Here is a 22287-nt window from a genome sequence, read left to right on the forward strand (position 1 = left end):
TTTTGGGGACTGATTGGCCGGGATTCGGGGAGTTAACGAGCCATTTAGTGAAGAGTGGGTCCTTCCATAGTTCAGCAGGGGGAGGTCCCGGTGTCGCATTGGCGGGAGCAGCTGTCACAGAGCCATCTATATCATCTCCGCGTCAGAGTGAGAAGCAGCAGGCTCCTCCTCCCTCTCTCGGGGAATCCCTCACGGATTTCCCGTTAGAGCAGTCATGAGACGAGACTCTGCGGCATGCGTTTGACCAAGTGAGAGTAATCGATGGTCAAACGCTCCAGCCAAACGCCACCCCATCCTTCCCTTATTTTTCTATTATGAAGGATAGATTATACCGAGTGACGCAGGACACTCAGACTAAAGAGCAAGTCACACAGCTTTTGATTCCAAAGAGCCGCTGGGAATTGGTATTCCAGGTGGCTCACTTTAATCCCATGGCTGGACACTTAGAGCAGGATAAGACACTAGCCTGAATAATGGCCCAGTTCTATTGGCCAGGGATTTGCGGCGATGTCCATAGGTGATGTACAGCGTGCCGCGAATGCCAGTTAGTAAATCCGGCGGCCATTCCAAAAGCGCCTTTGCACCCTCTCCCATTAATCGAGACCCCGTTCAAAAGAATTGGGATGGATCTCGTCGGGCCATTAGATCGGTCAACACGAGGGTACCGCTTTATTTTAGTTATGGTGGACTATACAACGCGATACCCAGAAGCAGTGCCTCTTCGCAATATCTCAGCACACAGTATTGCGGAAGCACTCTTCCGTATCATCTCCCGAGTTGGAATCCCGAAAGAGATTCTAACTGACCAAGGCACCTCGTTTATGTCACGTACACTGAACAAACTGTATGGGTTATTAGGAATCAAGCCAATCCGCACCAGAGTTTATCACCCACAAACGGAGGGTTTAGTTGAACGGTTCAATCGCACCCTCAGAAATATAATTTAAAAATTCGTAAGCGAGGATGCACATAATTGGGATAAATGGCTCAAACCCTTGTTATTTGCAGTGCGAGAGGTCCCACAAGCCTCCACAGGGTTCTCCCCGTTCGAATTGTTATATGGGCATAAGCCACGCGGCATTCTAGATGTGCTGCGAGAAAATTGGGAGGAGGGACCTTCACCAAGTAAAAATGAAATTCAATACGTTATTGACCTGCGCGCAAAACTTCACACGCCTAACCCAGGAGAATTTGCGGCAGGCCCAAGAACAGCAAACCCGCCTGTACGACAGGGGTACGTGCCTTAGGAAGTTCGCACCGGGAGATAAAGCACTTGTACTGTTGCCCACATCGAGCTCCAAATTGATCGCCAAGTGGCAAGGACCCTTTGAGGTCACACAGCGAGTCGGGGACGTCGACTACGAGGTGAGGCAAACGGACAGGGGTGGGGAGCTACAGATTTACCACCTCAATCTGCTCAAACTCTGGAACGAGGAGGTCCCTGTGGCATTGGTGTCAGTGGTTCCGGAGAAGGCGGAGCTGGGGCTGGAGGTTCAAAAGGGAGCATTGGCATCGCGTACCTCTCCAGTCCCCTGTGGAGACCACCTCTCCCCAACCCAACTTGCAGAGGTTGCCCAGTTGCAGACCGAGTTTTCGGATGTGTTCTCGCCCCTGCCCGGCCGCACCGACTTTGCAGAGCACCACATTGAGACGTCCCGGGGGTGGTAGTGTGCAGCCGCCCTTACAGGCTACCCGAACACAAGAAAAAAGTGGTTCGGGAAGAACTTGAGGCCATGCTTTAAATGGGCATCGTCGAGGAGTCCCACAGTGACTGGAGCAGCCCGGTGGTCTTGGTACCCAAGGCCGATGGGTCAGTCTGGTTCTGTGTAGACTATAGAAAAGTCAACGTGGTGTCTAAATTCGACACGTACCCAATGCCTCATATTGATGAGTTGCTCGATCGACTAGGCACGGCTCGCTTTTACTCGACACTGGATTTGAAAAAGGGTTATTGGCAGATCCCCTTGACTCCATTATCCCAATAAAAAAATGGCCTTTTCCACACCATTTGGCTTATACCAGTTTGTCACACTTCCTTTTGGGCTGTTTCGGGCACCCGCTATGTTCCAGCGGCTGATGGATAGGGTCCTCCGCCCCCACGCCACCTATGCAGCCGCATACCTCAATGATATCATTATCTATAGTAATGACTGGCCGCGGCACCTACAACACCTGAGGGCCGTCCTTAGGTCACTGAGGCGAGCAGGTCTCACTGCCAACCTGAAGAAGTGTGCAATTGGGTGGGTGGAAGTACGGTATCTGGGCTTCCACTTGGGCAGCGGGCAGGTCCGTCCCCAAATTAACAAGACAGCAGCAATTACGGCCTGCCCGAGGCCCAAGACCAAAAAGGGGGTGAGACAGTTCCTGGGGCTGGCTGGCTACTATCGTAGGTTTATACCTAATTATTTGGACATCACCAGCCCGCTGACTGATCTTACTAAAAAGAGGGCACCAGATCTGGTCCAGTGGAAGAAGCAATGCCAGCGGGCTTTCTCTGAGGTGAAGGCTGTACTGTGTGGGGGGCCACTGTTACACTCCCCTGACTTTTCTCTCCCCTTTATGTTACAGACAGATGCGTCGGACAGGGGGCTGGGGGCTGTTTTGTCCCAGGAGGCGGAGGGGGAGGACCGTCCAGTGCTGTACATCAGCAGGAAGCTGTCGGTACGTGAGGGGTGCTATAGCACCATCGAAAAAGAGTGCCTCGCGATCAAGTGGGCAGTCCTCACCCTCCGCTACTCCCTGCTGGGACACCCTTTCACCCTCTGTTCGGACCATGTGCCCCTCCAGTGGCTCCACCACATGAAGGATGCCAACGCGCGGATCACCCGTTGGTATCTGGCACTCCAACCCTTTAACTTCAAGGTGATCCACAGGTCGGGGGCGCAGATGGTCGTGGCGGACTTCCTCTCCCGTCGGGGGGTGGGGGGGGGAGTCGGCTGCAGGCCAGACGGCCGCCCGGCCTGAATTGGGCGGTGGGGGTATGCGGCAGCGGGGGTATGGTCAAGTGTCGGTCTGTGACCGGAGGGCGGAGTCAGGGAAGGTAAGTGGCAGAATCACTGCACCTGAGGTCTATTAATGTGTGTTTGTGTGTCTTCCCCAGTGACCGCACCCTACTTAAAGAGAGAGCGAGAGCAGAGGGAGAGCTCTCTCCCCAACCAGATGACGTGTGTGTGTGTGTGTGCGTGTGTGGCTGGGAGAATTAGAGTGCGGCTGAAAAGTGCACAATAAATTTTTTTTTTTTTTAAACTTAATTCTGGCCTGCGTCCTTCCGTGCTCCACCCACTCATACGAACTGCCACAGTACTGAATTTCATTTTTGCTTTGAGAACATCCCTCCTCCCAGTTTTCTCTAATGACATCTAAGGCGCCATGAGGCTTGCACCCATATAACAATTCTAACAGGGAAAACCCGATGGACACTTGTGGGACCTTATGCACTGCAAACAAAAGGTGAAGCCACTTATTTCAGTTTCTAGCATCCCTGTGAATTAAGTTACGAATCATGTTTTTAAACATTTGATTAAATTGTTTGACCAGCCTGTCTATTTGTTGCTGGTAAACACTCGTATGAATTTATTTAATCTCCAATAATTTGTACAATTTGCATAGTGTACATGACATGAAAGTAGTGCCTTGATCAGTCAGGATTTCTTTCGGAATCCTGACTTGGGAGATAATGTGGAAGAGTGCCTCCACAACACTATGTCCAGATATATTGCAAAAAGGCACTGCTTCCAAGTATCACGTTGCATAATCCATTATGATTAACACAAAGCGATACTTTCCTGCAGATCAGTCTAATGGCCTAATGAGATCCATGCCAATTCTTTTGAAAGGGATCTCAATTAATGGTAATGGGTGCAATGGCGCTTTTGGTGTGGCTGCTGAGTTCACCAGCTGGCATTCACAACAAGCCGCACACCACCTGCAGACATTGGTGCAAATTCCTGGCCAATAGAAGCAGGCCATGAGACAATTTAGTGTCTTATCCTGACGTAAATGTGTCAGATAATGGAATCCAGGGACACATGTCTGCCCGGGGGCATTTTGAGTTATTGACAGATTCAGAAAGTACAGTTTCTAAGCTTTCCAATGATGCCTTCCATGTGGAGATCTGACAATATTTGAAGAATGTGTGGCCTTTTGAAAGTGTATACCTCTTAAAACAGAAAAGGGAGAAAATCGCCCTCAAAGTTTTCCATCTCAGCTACTCTGGGGTGTAGGGCGGGCACATAATGGTGCTCATTTGCATGACATTAAGGAAAGCCCTACCCCCTACGAGCTAGCACGATGCTACTTTCATGTAAACAAAGATCACCACATCAATTTTCCTTCCATGCAAAGTATGCCCAACACAATTATGAAGTACAAAAATAAGTCCTAAAGTATACTTTAACGTTTTGTGGTTGAAAAATTACTCACACCGTAAGAAAGAGCACGATGATGACACAACTAACACAACGCTAGTTTCATGTAAAGCCTCGGTCACAACCGGCCGTACAGTACGCGCTCCTACGGCCGGTCTACATGCAAAAAATGCAAGAAACACACGGAGGGCGTGCGTGAAACGCATGAGAGTGCGCGTGTGACGTGCTGATTTTCGAGCCGTAGACCAGCCGCAGAGGTTCTTTGTCATGTCAAACAAACTCTACGGGCGCTTATGTTTTTTTCAGGTTGCAAGACAAACTTACGGCCAACGTGTGTCTTTCTCCATGAACAAAAAAAAAAACGCAGCGATTTGGGAAACGCCAAAAATCGCACGGCCAAAAAATCGTACGTCCGGTTGTGACCTAGGCTTAACCAAACCACAACACTCTCCGTTACATGCAAAAATAACAAAATACTCACACCGTAAGAAAGAAAGATAGCACGATGATGACACAACTAACACAACGCTAGTTTCATGTAACCAAACCACAACACTCTCCGTTACATGCAAAAATAACCACTCAGCCTTAGATTAATAAACTCACCCCATCAGAAAGAGAAACGTCGCCTTGCACACATCAATGCCTCCGATGGAATGTAGTCCTGGAACGGTCCGTGTATCATCTGATCATTCAAATATTCCATTCAAGCTGGAAAACGAGGTTGCGTTTTTTTTGCTAGAAATGGTTATCTCCGATGTAACTACCGTGCGTCTGTTTGCTTCGCGGTGTTTCATCTCCTCTGCGCTCTGTTTAGCTTGCTCATTCCATAGTGAAATTGCATGCCTGTATGCAGCTTAAGTAGCCACGAGCTCAGCTCGTATCATACAGCTGATTGGCGAAAAAAAAAAGACTTAAATCATCATGTGAATGGCCCATATGGTAATTTACCCACACCCCCCAGCAGGCTACAGTCCTGACAAAAATGAGACAATTTGCAACAAAAAATGTATGCTTTTCCAACAAAACAATCTATTATCTGAAATACTGATTGCATTCTTCAAGATCTCAACTTGCACATGATGGAAAAAAACGAAAATCACAAATTTCGAAAAAAAAAATGCTTCTTTTGTGATTATCTCGGATTCGTTTCGGCCGACATGCGTCCCTGGATTCGGTGAGGGGTCACAAATGCCTGGCCATAGGATTATGGTGAGCCACATGGAATAAAAGTTCTCTGCGATTCTTTGAGACCAAAAACTGTCATCTCTTCTTTACTCTGAGTGCCGTGCATCACTCGATATAGCCTATCCTTAATTACTGCAAAATATGGCTAGGAAAGTGCAACATTGGGCTGAAGGTTTTGACTATTGATTAGTCTCACCTGGTCAAAAATGTGTTTCAGCATCTCGTCCCACATCTGCTCTAGAGGGAAATTCATGATAAAATTTCCAACAGAGAGGATGTCATCATGATGCAGAGCTGATGTGGATGGCCCTGGGACCACTCCCAGCAAACTTTGTTGCAGGATTCCCCCATGACATGCTACTGCAGGACCCATCCACATTTAGCTGCTGGATTGACTTTCTAAACTGTGGTCAATCTGTCCTCAGGACAAGCGGATGTGTGAGACTCAGGCAAAGGAATGTGAATCAGCATCCCTGCCTCTTTGCAGAAATGCTGATTCCGGGAAATCCCAGCCAGTCTACTATTTAGTTGAACTTCCGGTTCAACTCCTTCCGGTTGAGTGAACGCTGGCGCGTTTTGCTGCCGCTGCTCACCGGCAACTTTTAAACTTTTAAAAAGTGTTTTTACGGTTCTCCAGCCACACTCCAACCGTATTTCTACTCTTTTGGGAATCTTAACCCTCCTCTGTAGCCTGATGTGATAACAGGCTAACTTTGCCTACCTTCTCGGCTCACCGCCCAGCTCCACGTCACTGCCTTTCTACAGTGCTTCACTATGTGGGCCAGCAGGGTTTATGTGTGGTCCCTACTGGTCTGGACTGTCTTGTCTCTCCTCCATCTACCTGTGGAAGGACTACTCCAGTATTCGGCGGCAGAGCTTCTCAGGCTCCGCTCTCAGCGGTCCAGATCTCCACCGGCAGCTCTTTGTCTCCATCCAGACATCAGCTTCCAGCATCGCCCGAGGTACATTCACCATGGTTCTCGGCGGGGTTTCCTCTTCACTGGCTCCAAAGGGCTTACCTCCTTCTGGTCCTCCAATCACCGCCCACCCATAAACACCGGCCAGTCTGTTGACCACAGTGTGTTAGCCCACCTGGCTAGGTCAGCTAATGCTCCTCTCTCCAGTGACGACACCAGCGTCAGCTTCGGTCTGCTGAACATCCACTCCCTCACGGGCAAAGGACAGCTCGTCCAGGATCTCCTTACTGACCGTAAGCTCGATTTTCTTTGTTTGAATGAGACCTGGCAACTACCTGGTGACTTTTCCCAGCTCAATGACTATACTCCTCCGGAGTTTGTTTACTTTTGCAAACCTCGCGGCTTTGGTCGCGGAGGTGGTCTCGCGATACTTTACCGTGAGAAGTGGAAGGTTGTTCCAGTTTCTGTGCCTCCTCTCTCGTCATTAGAATGCCTTGCCTGTCAAATATCTGGACCCACTCCCACAATCATTGTTACAGTCTACCATCCCCCCAAGCCTCACACCGAATTTTTAAATGAGTTCTCTGCCCTTCTCACCCACCTTTCCACTCTCTCTCCGCATGTAATTCTGCTGGGAGATTTCAATATACACATGGACAATACTGCTCTTCCCCTCACCAAAGACTTTTCTTCATCACTTGACAGTTTTGGCTTCCAGCAGTTCTCAGACTTCCCCACACACATAAAAGGACACATCCTGGACTTAATTTGCTGCTCTGGTCTCACCCCCTCCAACTGTGTATTGCTAATCAACTCCATATTAGATTAGATTAGATTCACTTTATTCATCCCACATCGGGGAAATTCACATGTTACAGTAGCAAGAAAAAGTCAAACAGATAACAAATAAAACTGAAATAAAAATTAGACAAACAAAGGATTAAATACAGAGGGCTATTTGCATTATCTACCGTGAAAAAGTATAGAAAAAAAATTGCCTTATTGAGAGGCTTGGAAAAATTGCACATTACAGGTAGACTCTGTATATATACACACACATATACATACTTTTATATATAATATATTATTTATGCATATTACAGACCATTTTCTCCTCTCATTTAATGTCACCCTCCGTCTCTCCATTTCCAAGACCCCCTGTGTCATTTCATTCCGCAGCATTAAGGATATTAACAAGGACACCCTCTCCTCCTTTATCGCCACCCTGACACCGGACTCTTTCTTCACTCCTGATGATCTTGTCACCCTGTACAATAACGGTCTTATCAACATTCTCAATTCACTCGCTCCTGTCAAATCTTGTTCTGTTTTCTTTACTCAGTCTGCTCCCTGGTTCACTCCCGATCTCCGCGCCATGAAATCCAAAAATCAACAGCTTGAACGACTCTACAGGAAATCTGGTCTTACCATCCACAAAGACATGTATACTGCTCAGCTATCTCTTTATTAGGACTCCATCTCTCATGCTAAATCACAATACTACTCTGGGCTTATCTGCTCTAATGCAGGCAACACAAAGACTCTCTTTTCCATTTTTAACAGCATCATCCAACCCCTTGACTCCTTACCCCCCCACACACTTCTACTCCATGGACACCTGTAATTCTCTCCTCCAGTTCTTCAATGAAAAGGTCATGAAAATCCACCAGCATCTTGGCTCCACAACCTCACCCCTCCCCTCCTCTGAACTTCTTCTGCCTTGTCATTCATTCATTTTCCACCTTTGAACTCCCTCGTCCCTCAGTAATATCTGAGCTTATCACCAAGTCCAAGCCTTCTACATGTCAACTGGATCCCCTCTCTACAGTTCTGGTTAGATCCTGCCTCCCCTCTCTGCTCCCCCTTATATCAGCTATTATCCACTCCTCACTGTCCTCTGGAATTGTTCCCACTCTCTTCAAATCTGCAGCTGTCAGCCCCATCCTGAATAAGTTTGGTTCAGATCCTAATAACTTTAATAACCTTCGCCCCATTTCTCACCTTCCTTTCATCTCCAAAATTTTAGAGAAAACTGTTGCTTCTCAGCTCCACACCCATCTTACTCAAAACAGCCTATATGAACAATTCCAGTCTGGTTTCCGTCCCCGCCACAGCACAGAGACAGCCCTGATAAAGATCACAGATGACCTTCTCATGGCATCTGACTCTGGTTTGATTTCCATTCTCATCCTCCTTGATCTGAGTGCGGCCTTCGACACTGTTTCTCACCCCATCCTCCTCAGTAGACTTTCTTCCATTGGCATCACTCACACTCCCCTTCTCTGGTTCCACTCTTACCTCACTGGCCACACTCAGTTCATTCAGCTCAAGTCCTTTACTTCACAGTCCTCCCCTGTTACTTCAGGTGTGCCTCAGGGCTCCATCCTGGGGCCCCTCCTCTTCATCATATACCTCCTCCCCCTCAGCAATATTTTCCGTAAATATGGCATCCACTTTCACTGCTTCGCGGATGACACCCGGCTCTATCTTTCCAGTAAACTGAACTCCACTCTCCCTCCCTCTTCCCTTACCCACTGCCTTTCTGAAATCAAATCCTGGTTCACCGCAAACTTTCTCAAATTAAACAGTGATAAAACTGAATTTCTTATTATCGGCACCAAATCCTCCCTATCCAAAGTTGACAGTTTTTCCCTCACCATAGACAGCTCCACAGTGTCCCCCTCCCCACAGGTTAAGAGTCTGGGTGTCATCCTTGATAGCTCACTTTTTTCCCCTCCCACATCAGTAACATCACTCAGTCTGCATATTTCCATCTACACAATATTAATCGTCTCCACCCCTCTCTCACTCCTCATACCACTGCCATTCTAGTTCACACCCTTGTCACCTTGTGTATTGATTACTGTAATTCACTCCTTTTCGGTGTCCCCCACAAATCCCTCCATAAGCTTCAACTGGTCCAAAACTCTGCAGCCCATATCATCACCTGAACCCCTTCCTTTCACCACATCACCCCCATCCTCCAGCAGCTCCACTGGCTCCCAGTCAAATTTTGTATCACGTTCAAAATCTTTCTTTATACATTCAAAGCTATCCACAACCTCGCCCCCCCTTATCTCGTTGATCTCCTTCGCATTACCACCCCCTCTTGTTCCCTCCGGTCTTCCTCCTCCCTTCACCTCTCTATGCCATCCGCCCACCTCAGCACCATGGGGAGCAGAGCTTTCAGCTGCTCTGCTCCCCAGCTCTGGAACTCTCTTCCACCAGACATCCGTAACATTGTTTCTTTATCCCAGTTTAAATCAAGACTCAAAACTCATCTGTTTAAATCTGCATATTTGCTGTAATTTCATTGTTTTCTTTTTTATTGTCTGTTTATCTGTAAAGTGTCCTTGAGTGCTGTGAAAGGCGCTGCCAAATAAAATTTATTATTATTATTATTATTATTATTATTATTATTCCTGCTGTGCCGACAGACCTGCTTGGACTTGCTCCTGATTTTTGTGGGCATGAATGGGTCCACCTGTGTAGAGAGAGGGGGTTAGTGGCAGCACAGATACTGAAGGAAGAGGGATTGAGGAGACATGGGTTCGGGGAGCAGGTTTCAGGGGAGTCGGCCCCGTTTCTGCGGGGTTGGGGTAGGGTAGGGGCACACACACAGAGAGAGAGAGAGAGAAGCTGCAGGAGTGCCTGCTCTTGGAAATGCCATCAGCTGATCCTCTCCCAGCCATACCACCTCCTTCAGCGATGCCACATGGCAGCACTGAACCCACGCTGATGTCTTGCTTGGTAGTTGTGTGATGAACTGCTTCAGTGCCAATTGATTTATGATATCCTCGGTGTTGCACTCACCAGTCCGGTAGCCACCATCTGCAGGTGTCTTGGAGCTCTTGGGCAAAAGCCAAAGGGCCAACCAATTTTGCTATATGCCAGTTTCTGAAAGTACTGGCAATGTTCTTCTAGTTCCTCAGGCTGACCTGCTGCAGTATAGCCTGCTTCAGGTCAGGGTATTCCAGCATGCTGGTGACCTGGAAGCTGCCGAGCCATGAGTTGGGCTTCCCCTGACAGGAGCGACAGAAACCAGGTCGCCTGCTGTGAGTTTGGTCAAGAGTACGCCTCCACAATATGCTCAAGCAGCTCAATAAAAGCTTCTGGGTCATCCTGTGGCCCCATCTTGACCAGCTGGACAAGGAGGTTGGCCACAGGAACAACTGCTGGAGTACCCATTGACTGGACCTGGCTCCTGATCACCTTCTGGGCCTCGAGCAGAGCATGGAAGTGCTGACCCTGATCCATGGACAGTACAAAAAAAGGTCTTCATGTTACCTTTGGAGGTTGCTGACAAGTGTCTGGAGGAGCTCTTTGACTGTTTTGTTCCCCATGTCAGTGTTTGTTTCTCAGTCCTGGGTTTCGGTACCAGTGTAGCCACTTTCCACTTTTGGGCCATGAGGAACGGGGATACAGGCTTCATAGTACAGGCATGTTTTATTTTTCCTTTCTAATTTAACTGTTCAGTGACTTTAGCTTTTTTGTGTGCACACACACACACCAAACACTTGTTTTGTTTGTTTGTATCAGCTGTCTGTCTGGGTACTAGCTATCTGGAAGACACAGAGACACATTAATAGCCAGAAATTAGACACAGGTGTAAGTCATCACATGTTACCTGCTGGGTTGACCTGACTTCACAGCTGACGCTCGACCATGCCCTCACTGCCACAAGGGGAGTAATCAGAAATTTATTATTTAAAATGATAAAATAATAAACAGCTGCTGAAAACAAATAATTTAGATTTCAGGGCAAATACTAACCAAAATAAATGAAAAAAAAAATTAGTGTCACAATGAACAACGGCCACAACTGGTCTGTGTCACTGTGTGTAGTTGTGCGTATTTTGTGTTTTTTTTGTATAGTATGGATTTTATGCATTGTGTAGTTGTATGGATTTTTGTATTGAATCATTCTGTGTATTGTGTATTGTGTGGTTTGGTTTATAATGTAGTTGTATGTACTGTATCATTGTATAGTTGTAAGGTTTTGTGTATTTTGTGGTTTTGTGTATAGTGTAGTTGTGTCTTGTGTGTGCGATTATATAGCTTTCTATGCACGTGGATGTTTACACGCGCACACACACAGTGCTGATGCTAGCAGAATAGCAGCTGTTAGTGGGATCAGTTGGACTTGTGTATCAGTTCTATGAATATCAGTGGAGTGTGAAGGCATGGTGTCACTCGGCATGCTGGGATTGAGTTTCTTGTGTGTGCTTCATGCTTCTTTGATCTCAGAACTGCAGGCATTGTGTGATTGAAATAGAAATGAAAACTAAGGAGAGGATGTGAGTATAAATGACATCATATCCTGTGATGAAGTGAATCCTGATTGGTGCATTGTGTAACATCACTTTCAGCTCATTAAATTAGTCATAAGCTTTTACAGAAGCAACAACTCCAACTTTCTGCTGATGTGCTGTTGTTGCAAAGCTGCTATTGTCCAATTATGATGTTCCCAGCATACAGGCTTCTGTCCAATCAAAACAACTTGGCATTAAGAAGGCCCGCCCCCTCACCTGCATATTGAACCCTGAAAACCTTTAATAAAACTCGCTTCTCTGTCCTGCACTCATTTCTGGATGTGTGTGTGTGAGTGAGTGAGAGAGAGCGAGGGAGAGAGAGAGAGGCTCTAACATGCCACTAATGAACTGAAACTGAACTGTGTTGTGTTTTAAGTCATGGAAGTGAGCGATATTTATTCTGAATAAAAACATTTCTTATCAGAATTGATTTGTTGTAATTTTCACCCACTCAGAGGGATTTAATTTTACCGCCGTTTTCAAACATTCTGATTTTCCAACATTTTTCCACATCACACACACTGTGCTGTGGATTCACACACTTTTTAGCTGTGCACTCAGACACTCAGGTTAAAGCACATTATTCTTCCTTTCCAGATGTTTGCACAAACTCTCCTCGCAGCAGGAACAAGAACACACTTGATCCAAGAGGAAAATATTTGTAAAATAATGGGATATGTTTTTACACTGGGGTGATTTTTTTTTTTGAAACCGTGAACAACACACTGTTTTGTACATTATACATTAAATGACACACACACACACACACACACACACACACACACACACACACACACATACATAAAAATGTGCTTTTGTGTGTGTGTGTGTGTGTGTGTGTGTGTTTGACTTGTACTGTGTAGTTCACTGAGAGGATACACAAGACACTCACATACAGTTAAATCTTATTCAAACAAAAACTTTTACAACTTTCTGGCCAAAAAATGTTTCCTTTTCATTACTGAGGTTATGATTTGGTACAGCATGAATTAACTGCATTAATAATTATCAATGGAAGATCCTCAGAAGAATAATGAGACAGATGTGTGTGTGTGTGTGTGTGTGTGAATAAAAACATACACAAGCTAATAATTGATAGCTTAGCCCTTCCTTCTAATATCACCGCCATCTTTGCTGGCATTACAAACCAGAAATACACTTGATGGTCAAAACACTGACTGACTCCGCCTCATAGGGGTGGGGCTTTTTCATCAACAGGAGCCTGTCACTGAACAAAATCTCATCTCATCTCATTATCTCTAGCCGCTTTATCCTTCTACAGGGTCGCAGGCAAGCTGGAGCCTATCCCAGCTGACTACGGGCGAAAGGCGGGGTTCACCCTGGACAAGTCGCCAGGTCATCACAGGGCTGACACATAGACACAGACAACCATTCACACTCACATTCACACCTACGCTCAATTTAGAGTCACCAGTTAACCTAACCTGCATGTCTTTGGACTGTGGGGGAAACCGGAGCACCCGGAGGAAACCCACGCGGACACGGGGAGAACATGCAAACTCCACACAGAAAGGCCCTCGCCGGCCCCGGGGCTCGAACCCAGGACCATCTTGCTGTGAGGCGACAGCGCTAACCACTACACCACCGTGCCGCCCTGAACAAAATCAGAGTGAATAATTAATGCAAGTACTATTAATTTATTGAAACTTGTGTAAATTGTCCATGCTGAACCTTTCCTTCATACAACCCTGATTCCAAAAAAGGTAAGGCAAGTTTATTTATATAGCACATTTCATACACAATGGCAATTCAATGTGCTTTACAGAAGTAAAAACAAAAACAGTAAACAATAGAGAAATAAAATTACATAAAATAATTTTATTTTTATTCTAAAACAATTAATTAAAAGAATTAAAAGAATTAAAAGAAAATAATAAGAATTAAACAATAGTAGAAATAAAATAATAAAATGAAGTAGTAAAAAAGTTGGAACAAAGTACAAATTGTAAATAAAAATGGAATGCAATAATTTACAAATCTCAAAAACTGATATTGTATTCACAATAGAACATAGACAACATATCAAATGTCGAAAGTGAGACATTTTGAAATTTCATGCCAAATATTGGCTCATTTGAAATTTCATGACAGCAACACATCTCAAAAAAGTTGGGACAGGGGCAATAAGAGGCTGGAAAAGTTAAAGGTACATAAAAGGAACAGCTGGAGGACCAAATTGCAATTCATTAGGTCAATTGGCAATAGGTCATTAACATGACTGGGTATAAAAAGAGCATCTTGGAGTGGCAGCGGCTCTCAGAAGTAAAGATGGGAAGAGGATCACCAATCCCCCTAATTCTGTGCCGACAAATAGTGGAGCAATATCAGAAAGGAGTTCAACAGTGTAAAATTGCAAAGAGTTTGAACATATCATCATCTACAGTGCATAATATCATCAAAAGATTCAGAGAATCTGGAAGAATCTCTGTGCGTAAGGGTCAAGGCCGGAAAACCATACTGGGTGCCCGTGATCTTCGGGCCCTTAGACGGCACTGCATCACATACAGTCATGCTTCTGTATTGGAAATCACAAAATGGGCTCAGGAATATTTCCAGAAAACATTATCTGTGAACACAATTCACCGTGCCATCCGCCGTTGCCAGCTAAAACTCTATAGTTCAAAGAAGAAGCCGTATCTAAACACGATCCAGAAGCGCAGACGTCTTCTCTGGGCCAAGGCTCATTTAAAATGGACTGTGGCAAAGTGGGAAACTGTTCTGTGGTCAGACGAATCAAAATTTGAAGTTCTTTATGGAAATCAGGAACACCGTGTCATTCGGACTAAAGAGGAGAAGGTCGACCCAAGTTATCATCAGCGCTCAGTTCAGAAGCCTGCATCTCTGATGGTATGGGGTTGCATTAGTTCATGTGGCATGGGCAGCTTACACATCTGGAAAGACACCATCAATGCTGAAAGGTATATCCAGGTTCTAGAGCAACATATGCTCCCATCCAGACGACGTCTCTTTCAGGGAAGACCTTGCATTTTCCAACATGACAATGCCAAACCACATACTGCATCAATTACAGCATCATGGCTGCGTAGAAGAAGGGTCCGGGTACTGAACTGGCCAGCCTGCAGTCCAGATCTTTCACCCATAGAAAACATTTGGCGCATCATAAAACGGAAGATACGACAAAAAAGACCCAAGACAGTTGAGCAAATAGAATCCTACATTAGACAAGAATGGGTTAACATTCCTATCCCTAAACTTGAGCAACTTGTCTCCTCAGTCCCCAGATGTTTACAGACTGTTGTAAAGAGAAAAGGGGATGTCTCACAGTGGGAAACATGGCCTTGTCCCAACTTTTTTGAGATGTGTTGTTGTCATGAAATTTAAAATCACCTAATTTTTCTCTTTAAATGATACATTTTCTCAGTTTAAACATTTGATATGTCATCTATGTTTTATTCTGAATAAAATATGGAATTTTGAAACTTCCACATCATTGCATTGTGTTTTTATTTACAATTTGTACTTTGTCCCAACTTTTTTGGAATCGGGGTTGTAAACAAAAGTATTCTAAATAAAAATAATAAGTATGATGATTAGCAGTTTTCACATCATCTGTCGTCTGTTTGTTTTGGAAATTAATCATTAGTACATCAATTTCTGGGAACCAAAAGTTCAACTGATTGAGTCTGTGAACAAATCACTGAGCAAATCTGATTCAGTCTTTTTTCTGAACAGCCTCAAATGACTCAAGTCACTGAAGTAACCTTGTGACCAGGAGACATTAGAGTTCGCAAAATAATCACTGCCTGTCATGTTTTAGCAATATTTCCAGATACACATTAAAATAAACAAAAATATCAGAAAGATTAATCTGAGTTCAAGGTTCAAAGTGCATGATTGTTATAGTGAAGTGTTTTATTGTTGGTTTTGTGTTGCTCGTTTTCAGACTAAGACCCCTGGCGTGGGCTTTGTGAAGATTCACGCTCCGTGGCATGTTCTTTGTCGAGAAGCAGAGTTCATGAAGCTCAAAATGCCAACAAAAAAAGTAACTTTTTTGTTTAAAAGAAACTCTCCTGCATTTTTTACAATAATTTCACATCGTTTTATTACTCCTTTGTACTTTAATTATCTGTGTAATGTGATGGTTCCTAAACACAGTTCTATCAGAAAACTCGTCCTGAGTACATAAAGTTTTAAACTGTGTTTCAGGTGTATGAGGTGAAGCGCAGCGGAAGCATCATGGAGAAAATCAACACGTTCATTTCTAAAGTGACGGATCCTCTGCACCCAAACGTGAAGGAGAACCGGATAGAGAATGTGAAGCACCTCTCGTACCCATTCTCCAGAGAGAAACAGCACCTGTGAGTCAAACCTTAAACACATGATGACATGTCTCAGAGCTTTATCAGAGCAATGATCTTCACACGTCTCTAAACCAAAACAGGATTAAATCCTCTCAGTCAGTCCCCAGTCTTCAAAAACACTTGGTTTTAGAGACGGTTTCAGTTCCTCATGTGTCTGTGTCATATACAATTTAATTATATAAATTACTTAATAATGTGTTTAAGAATGTGGTCATATTTAAAAGTTAAATAAAAGTAACTTCTTCACCTTTTTTACAGGTTTGATTTGATGGACAGGGATTCGTTTTTTGACAGCAAGACAAGAAGTTCAATCGTGAGTTGGACTCACCCCAGACTGAGGAGTGTTTTTTTTTTCACAAACTACTGTATTTTTGTTGCTGTTTTAACAGGAAAAATAGATTCCCCATGAATATTATTTATTGATTAGAATAATATAATTTATACACACTACATTTAATGTACATTTTATCAACACTCATTATTTTATTCAGATTTATTCAGTGTAAAATAAATTCATGTAATGGTTTATTAAATCCATTAGGATACAGGTGGAGAAATGAGAACAAATACATTTAACAAAAAAAACACAACATTTATAATTGATATCAAATGCATTCTAAAACTTTTGAGCACTGAAACAACGTGAACTGTCAGTTTTTAACACACTCACAATGTTACTCATTTGTATTATTAGACATTTTAACAATTTTTTTTTCAAACTCCCATTTTTCATGTGATATTTATTCAATTTAAATGGATATGTTTATTATAATGCATAAACAATATGAGACACTGTGAGAAATTATTAACATCTGATAAATTATAAACATCTTTTTTAATGAAGCGCAGCAAAAATAAGTGTGTAATTATTGTATAATGAAAGCGTCTTTAAGTGTTGAGCTTTTACCATTTTGTTTTCTGCTACTGGCAAAAAAAAATTATATAAAGTGAGTAAAAGCCTTCGGAATGTTGTTCTTTACATTTATCTGCTTTATTGCAGGTGTTTGAGGTTTTGAAGAGGACAAAATGCACCAAGTCAAAGTTCAGTATGGGTGAGAACATCTGCTCTTCAGTTAGACTGTGACATGAACACTGCTGTATTAAACCCGTTTACTGCACAACTGCAGTGGCTGATTGATGAACATCAGTCTATCTGTGATCTTTATTAGGAATAACAAGTCTTTTGGGCAGCGGTGCATATCTGGCTGCATACCCACTGCATGATGTGAGTCTGATGCACAGCAAACACCGACCCTAATTATCAGGGACACATGTATTAGTTCATATGTTTAAAATCTTAATTTTTCTGTAAAGTTGCTTTATGACAATGTCTGTTGTTAAAAGTGCTATACAAATACACTGACGACTTAATCTGAGAAATATTGTGTGTGTATAAATAAAATTAATGAATTATTTTGTCTCTGAATGTCAGTAACAGATTTGCACAAATTCATTCCTTGAAATTCAGTGGCATTAATTTACATGCAGTCTGAGTTCCTGAAGTGAAGCAGTAAATCACATTACAGCTGATCATTTTAACTAATTTGCATTGACTCCGCCCATTATTTTCACTTTTATATAGAAACACCCCAAGTGACATTAATACAAACAGACAAGACAAAACATAGTTGTGTGTGTGTTTATATATATAGTTAGGTCCATAAATATTTGGACAGAGGCAACATTTTTCTAATTTTGGTTCTGTACATTACCACAATGAATTTTGAACAAAACAATTCAGATGCAGTTGAATTTCAGACTTTCAGCTTTAATTCAGTGGGTTGAACAAAATGATTGCATAAAAATGTGAGGAACTAAAACATTTTTTAAACACAATCCCTTCATTTCAGGGGCTCAAAAGTAATTGGACAAATTAAATAATTGTAAATAAAATGTTCATTTCTAATACTTGGTTGAAAACCCTTTGTTGGCAATGACTGCCTGAAGTCTTGAACTCATGGACATCACCAGACGCTGTGTTTCCTCCTTTTTAATGCTCTGCCAGGCCTTTACTGCAGCGGTTTTCAGTTGCTGTTTGTTTGTGGGCCTTTCTGTCTGAAGTTTAGTCTTTAACAAGTGAAATGCTGCTCAATTGGGTTGAGATCAGGTGACTGACTTGGCCATTCAAGAATATTCCACTTCTTTGCTTTAATAAACTCCTGGGTTGCTTTGGCTTTATGTTTTGGGTCATTGTCCATCTGTATTATGAAACGCCGATTATTTGGCTGGATGTGAGCACACAGTATGTCTCTGAATACCTCAGAATTCATCCGGCTGCTTCTGTCCTGTCACATCATCAATAAACACTAGTGACCCAGTGCCACTGGCAGCCATGCATGCCCAAGCCATCACACTGCCTCCGCCGTGTTTTACAGATGATGTGGTATGCTTTAGATCATGAGCTGTACCACGCCTTCACCATACTTTTTTCTTTCCATCATTCTGGTAGAGGTTGATCTTGGTTTCATCTGTCCAAAGAATGTTCTTCCAGAACTGTGCTGGCTTTTTTAGATGTTTTTTAGCAAAGTCCAATCTAGCCTTTTTATTCTTGAGGCTTATGAGTGGCTTGCACCGTACCATGAACCCTCTGTATTTACTTTCATGCAGTCTTCTCTTTATGGTAGATTTGGATATTGATACGCCTACCTCCTGGAGAGTGTTGTTCACTTGGTTGGCTGTTGTGAAGGGGTTTCTCTTCACCATGGAAATTATTCTGCGATCATCCACTACTGTTGTCTTCTGTGGGTGTCCAGGTCTTTTTGCATTGATGAGTTCACCAGTGCTTTCTTTCTTTCTCAGGATGTACCAAACTGTAGATTTTGCCACTCCTAATATTGTAGCAATTTCTCGGATGGGTTTTTTCTGTTTTCGCAGCTTAAGGATGGCTTGTTTCACCTGCATGGAGAGCTCCTTTGACCACATGTTTTCTTCACAGCAAAATCTTCCAAATGCAAGCACCAAACCTCAAATCAACTCCACGCCTTTTATCTGCTTAATTGAGAATGACATAACGAAGGAATTGCCCACACCTGCCCATGAAATAGCTTTTGAGTCAATTGTCCAATTACTTTTGGTCCCTTTAAAAACAGGGTGGCATGTGTTAAGGAGCTGAAACTCCTAAACCCTTCATCCAATTTTAATGTGGATACCCTCAAATGAAAGCTGAAAGCCTGGACTTAATGGCCATGTCCATTATATAACTACAACTTGAATATGTTTCAGTAAACAGGTAAAAAAACAAGATTTGTGTCAGTGTCCAAATATATATGGACCTAACTGTATATAAAATACACACACGCCCATGTGTGTGCATGTATTATATATATATATATATATATATATATATATATATACACACGTGTGTGTGTGTGTGTGTGTGTATATTAGGGGTGGGCCAACATTAAAAATCTTAATCGGATTAACTCAATGACTTCCTGTGATTAATCATGATTAATCGCATGGTACGTGCGAAACCCAGAAATGAATTTAAAGCCGCTTACAGCACAGTTTTATTTGAAAATATAAATGAATGTTGCATATATTTGTAAATGTAAATTTCAGCTGAAACAATCTAATGAAATCAAATACAAAATTGAAATATACCACCACGGGCAGGTCATTAATGTTATCCCGCTTGATATAAAAATGAGAATCTGTCAAAAAAGGGTTAGGGTTAACCCTAACCAGTACATAAAAACAGTCTTTCAGTCTTTTTACTAAAGGTCCCTTTTCTTTTCTCTTTATAGCTGCTCTGCACAAAGCCTGTTGCTGAGGTACAAAATTATTCACATTTTCAGAGGATAAAGTAAAATAAAAAGGCTATTCAGTCCAAATCTCAACTGAAACAAGAAAATCAAATATAAAACTGAAATATAACACCACTGCAAGGTCATTATTGTTATCCTGTTTGATGTAAAAATGATAATCTGTCAAGAAAGTAAATAAAACCAGAAAACACTTTTCAGTCTTTTGTCAGTTCCCAGAAGTCATTTTTCTTTTCTTTTTTAAACTTCTCTACAAGAAGCTAGTTACAGGATTTTTCACGTAAATCTCAACTGAAAAGAAGAGCTAATTAAATTCAAAACTGAAATGCATCACCGCTTGCAGGTCATTAAGGTTATCCTCCTTGATATAAAATGAGAAAGTGTCAAAAAACAGCAACCAGTACATATCCTATACTAACCAGAACATACTTTAAGCTTTTTGTCAATTCCTAGAACTTTTTTTACTCCTCTGCACGAAGCCAGTTGCTAAGGCATACAAGATTATTCACATTTTCAGATGACAAAAACGTTCTTTTCTTCTGCACAACATGACCAGCAAGAGAAAACAACCGTTCACAGGGAACAGACGTTGAAGGTGTACCTCAGTACTTCCGTGCATGGGGGGCTAGCTTGCTGCTTCTCATGTCGTTTCCGGTGTGAACTCAGCCATCAGCAAGCAGTGTTGCCAGACACTGCTGACGTTTTCCAGCCCAAAATATGTTCAAATCTGCCAAAATCCACTTAAAACCGCCCAATCTGGCAACACTGTCAGCAAGAAGCAGCAACATAAGCTCACTCCCAACTGACGTTTTCAAAATAAAAGGCAACGAACAACAGTCGTTTACAATTAGTTAACAATAACAGGCTAATAACAATAATAATAAAAACCTGCAGCGTTAATGGGAGGAACAAAATTGTCGGCGATAATGAACTCAACAATTAATGCAACGTTAACGCGATAATGCTGCCCAGCCCTAATATATATATATACATGCACACGTGTGTGTGTGTATAATATATGCACACATACATACATACATTTGGGGCGGCACGGCGGTGTAAGTGGTTAGCACTGTAGCCTCACAGCAAGAAGGTCCGGGTTCGAGCCCCGTGGCCGGCGAGGGCCTTTCTGTGTGGAGTTTGCATGTTCTCCCCGTGTCCGCGTGGGTTTCCTCCGGGTGCTCCGGTTTCCCCCACAGTCCAAAGACATGCAGGTTAGGTTAACTGGTGACTCTAAATTGAGCGTAGGTGTGAATGTGAGTGTGAATGGTTGTCTGTGTCTATGTGTCAGCCCTGTGATGACCTGGCGACTTGTCCAGGGTGAACCCCGCCTTTCACCCGTAGTCAGCTGGGATAGGATCCAGCTCGCCTGCGACCCTGTAGAACAGGATAAAGCGGCTACGGATAATGGATGGATGGATGGATGGATGGATATATCCATCCATCCATTATCTGTATACACACACACACACACACACACACGGGGGCTGCAAAAGTAGGTATAGAGTAAGGATTATTCCAGTATTATAATAGTGGTGCTAGGTTTAATTTAAGACTAACGTTTTGTGCCAACATTTTATTTTTCATTACTGTATACCTACTTTTGCAGCCTCCTGTATATAAAATGTGTGTGTGTGTGTGTGTGTGTGTGTGTGTGTAAGGTTCATGATTCAGTGTGTGTTTCCTTACAGGGTGATATCGACGGAGAACATGCACAACCAAATGACAGAAAAGTGAGTAATGAAAGCGCACACACACACTCACACACACGTGCATGCATGCGTGCATGCACGTATTGGTATAAATTCCTAAAATGATTTACAGTATACAACCCCGATTCCAAAAAAGTTGGGACAAAGTACAAATTGTAAATAAAAACGGAATGCAATGATGTGGAAGTTTCAAAATTCCATATTTTATTCAGAATAGAACATAGATGACATAACAAATATTTAAACTGAGAAAATGTATCATTTAAAGAGAAAAATTAGGTGATTTTAAATTTCATGACAACAACACATCTCAAAAAAGTTGGGACAAGGCCATGTTTCCCACTGTGAGACATCACCTTTTCTCTTTACAACAGTCTGTAAACGTCTGGGGACTGAGGAGACAAGTTGCTCAAGTTTAAGGATAGGAATGTTAACCCATTCTTGTCTAATGTAGGATTCTAGTTGCTCAACTGTCTTAGGTCTTTTTTGTCGTATCTTCCGTTTTATGATGCGCCAAATGTTTTCTATGGGTGAAAGATCTGGACTGCAGGCTGGCCAGTTCAGTACCCGGACCCTTCTTCTACGCAGCCATGATGCTGTAATTGATGCAGTATGTGGTTTGGCATTGTCATGTTGGAAAATGCAAGGTCTTCCCTGAAAGAGACGTCGTCTGGATGGGAGCAT

The 22287-nt window shown here is 43.0% G+C and overlaps 1 protein-coding gene across 3 annotated transcripts in view; it reads left to right on the forward strand.

Annotated features, from left to right (window-relative positions):
• LOC132891080 (anoctamin-1) overlaps positions 1 to 22287 on the forward strand; it is a 213908-nt gene that overhangs the window by 104697 nt on the left and 86924 nt on the right. For 2 of the 3 annotated variants that reach the window (XM_060928565.1, XM_060928566.1), the window contains 6 exons: positions 15710 to 15808; positions 15973 to 16124; positions 16386 to 16440; positions 17128 to 17179; positions 17297 to 17352; positions 21583 to 21624. In XM_060928565.1, coding sequence (XP_060784548.1) covers positions 15710 to 15808; positions 15973 to 16124; positions 16386 to 16440; positions 17128 to 17179; positions 17297 to 17352; positions 21583 to 21624 — 456 coding nt within the window. Of the gene's footprint in view, positions 1 to 15709; positions 15809 to 15972; positions 16125 to 16385; positions 16441 to 17127; positions 17180 to 17296; positions 17353 to 21552; positions 21625 to 22287 lie in introns of all 3 variants that reach the window. The other variant, XM_060928564.1, reaches the window with a different exon arrangement.

This window comes from Neoarius graeffei, chromosome 8 (genome assembly GCF_027579695.1).
Source record: "Neoarius graeffei isolate fNeoGra1 chromosome 8, fNeoGra1.pri, whole genome shotgun sequence".
Classification (NCBI taxonomy): Eukaryota; Metazoa; Chordata; class Actinopteri; order Siluriformes; family Ariidae; genus Neoarius; species Neoarius graeffei.